This window comes from Arachis duranensis, unplaced genomic scaffold (genome assembly GCF_000817695.3).
Source record: "Arachis duranensis cultivar V14167 unplaced genomic scaffold, aradu.V14167.gnm2.J7QH unplaced_Scaffold_157278, whole genome shotgun sequence".
Classification (NCBI taxonomy): domain Eukaryota; kingdom Viridiplantae; phylum Streptophyta; class Magnoliopsida; order Fabales; family Fabaceae; genus Arachis; species Arachis duranensis.
In genome coordinates this window covers 1-1,701 of record NW_026264182.1, presented here as the reverse complement: position 1 = coordinate 1,701, position 1,701 = coordinate 1, and the positions used below count along the sequence as shown (strand labels likewise).

The window sequence follows — 1,701 nt, the reverse complement described above, 5'->3', positions numbered from 1 at the left end:
AATTCAGAGAAGCTATGAGGGAATACGCAATCCAAGAGGGTAGAAGTATAAATCTAGTGAAAAATGATAACATCAGGTGCAAGGCGGTGTGTAAGGTCATGGAGTGTCCATGGGTGGCTTATGCATCAAGAGACCATGAGGACACGTGTTGGCAAATTAAAACCTTTAACGATGACCACACTTGTCCAAGAGAGGACAAGAATAGGGCTGCCAACAGAAATTGGGTATGCAGCAAGCTTGTAAAGAAGGTGATAAAGTATCCAAATTTTAGACACTGCGAGGCTACAACTTACTTTAAGACACGGTTTGATTTGACACTGAATAAGAATTCAATCTCGAGGGCATTAATGGTTGCTAGAAGTGTGGTGTATGGTGATGAGAAAGAGCAATATAGGATGGTTCGGGATTATGGTATTATGCTGTTGAAGACTAATCCCAGTTCTACTGTGCAAATATGTACCACCCCACAACCAGATGGTGAAGTGACCTTTGATAGGATGTATATGTGCTTAAGCAGCTGTAAAAATAGGTTCAAGGCTGGCTGCCATCCTTTGATAGGGCTGGATGGTGCATTCCTGAAGACAAGGTTTGGTGGCCAGATTTTGTCAGCCATGGGGTTAAATGCAAATCACCATATCTATGTAATAGCTTGGGCTATTGTCAGAGTGGAGAATACAGATACATGGAGATGGTTTCTTGAGCTACTTCATCAGGACTTGGGTTACTATAAAGATCACGACTGGTGCTTTATATCAAATATGCAAAAGGTATGGAGCACTTGTACTTGTTGTCCTTCTTTGATTCTATTGGATAATAATGGTTATATGCTTATATGGAGAACTTGTAATTATGCTGTTATACAAAGATTGCTGCTAGATGTGACAAATAGGAATTGGTTATCTGATTAATTAGGGTGTCCAATAAACTTATTATATACTTATGAAGTTTAGGGGACCATTATAGGGATATTTATTAAATGTCAGGGACTTTTATGGGTCACGACTATAAAGCCAGGGACGTATATGTGCACATTACTTTTGTAGTTATATATGTATAATGTTTCATGAAACTAGCAGGGACTGATATCAGCAGTGAAAGAGGTGATGCCTGACGTGCATCACCGTTTCTGCGTCTAGCATTTATGAAAAAATTTCAACAAGAATTGGAAGGACTTACAGCTACGTGGGCTTTTGTGGGAATGTGTAAGGGCAACAACTTACCAAGTGTTCAAGGATGGAATGGACAAGATCAAAAGATTATATGCGGATGCTTGGGTATATTTAGAGAAGTGGCCGATGGATGCTTGGACCATAAGCTTATTTAGCCATAAGCCGAAGTTGAATAGCATATGTAACAACGAATGCGAGGTGTTCAATGCTAAGATCAAGAATGCAAGAGCCAAACCCATCATAACATTGCTGGAGGAGGTAAGAATGTTTGTTATGCACACCATAGCGAAGAACAAGGTAAAACTGAAGCATCACACTGGGAAGCTCACACTGGTTATAAAGAGCAGGCTGGAAAAAGTTAGGAAAGAGTCTAAGAATTGAAAGCCTATTTGGACCAGGGATAACGGATATGAAAAATTTGAGGTGCAAGGACATCCAGCTAACCATGTTATGGACATAGGAAAAAGATTGTGTACCTGCCAATTTTGGATGCTTACGGGTAAGTTGCTTGTGTATAACACTTGTCTTTATG

At 39.9% G+C, this 1,701-nt stretch overlaps 1 protein-coding gene across 1 annotated transcript; it reads left to right on the top strand.

The window, feature by feature from the left end:
* Window positions 1–14: 14 nt before the first annotated feature.
* Window positions 15–1,136, top strand: LOC107472550 (uncharacterized). The gene is made up of 2 exons (XM_016092066.1): window positions 15–767; window positions 1,077–1,136. Exons 1-2 carry the CDS (start codon window positions 15–17, stop codon window positions 1,134–1,136), a joined length of 813 nt encoding a protein of 270 aa, XP_015947552.1.
* Window positions 1,137–1,701: the final 565 nt, after the last annotated feature.

Bases quoted from the DNA above. Each gene is read 5' to 3' on its own strand.
- LOC107472550 (XM_016092066.1), top strand. From the start codon at position 15: ATGAGGGAATACGCAATCCAAGAGGGTAGAAGTATAAATCTAGTGAAA. The intron at 768-1,076 runs GTATGGAGCACT...TGAAACTAGCAG, and splicing joins TTATATCAAATATGCAAAAG to GGACTGATATCAGCAGTGAA.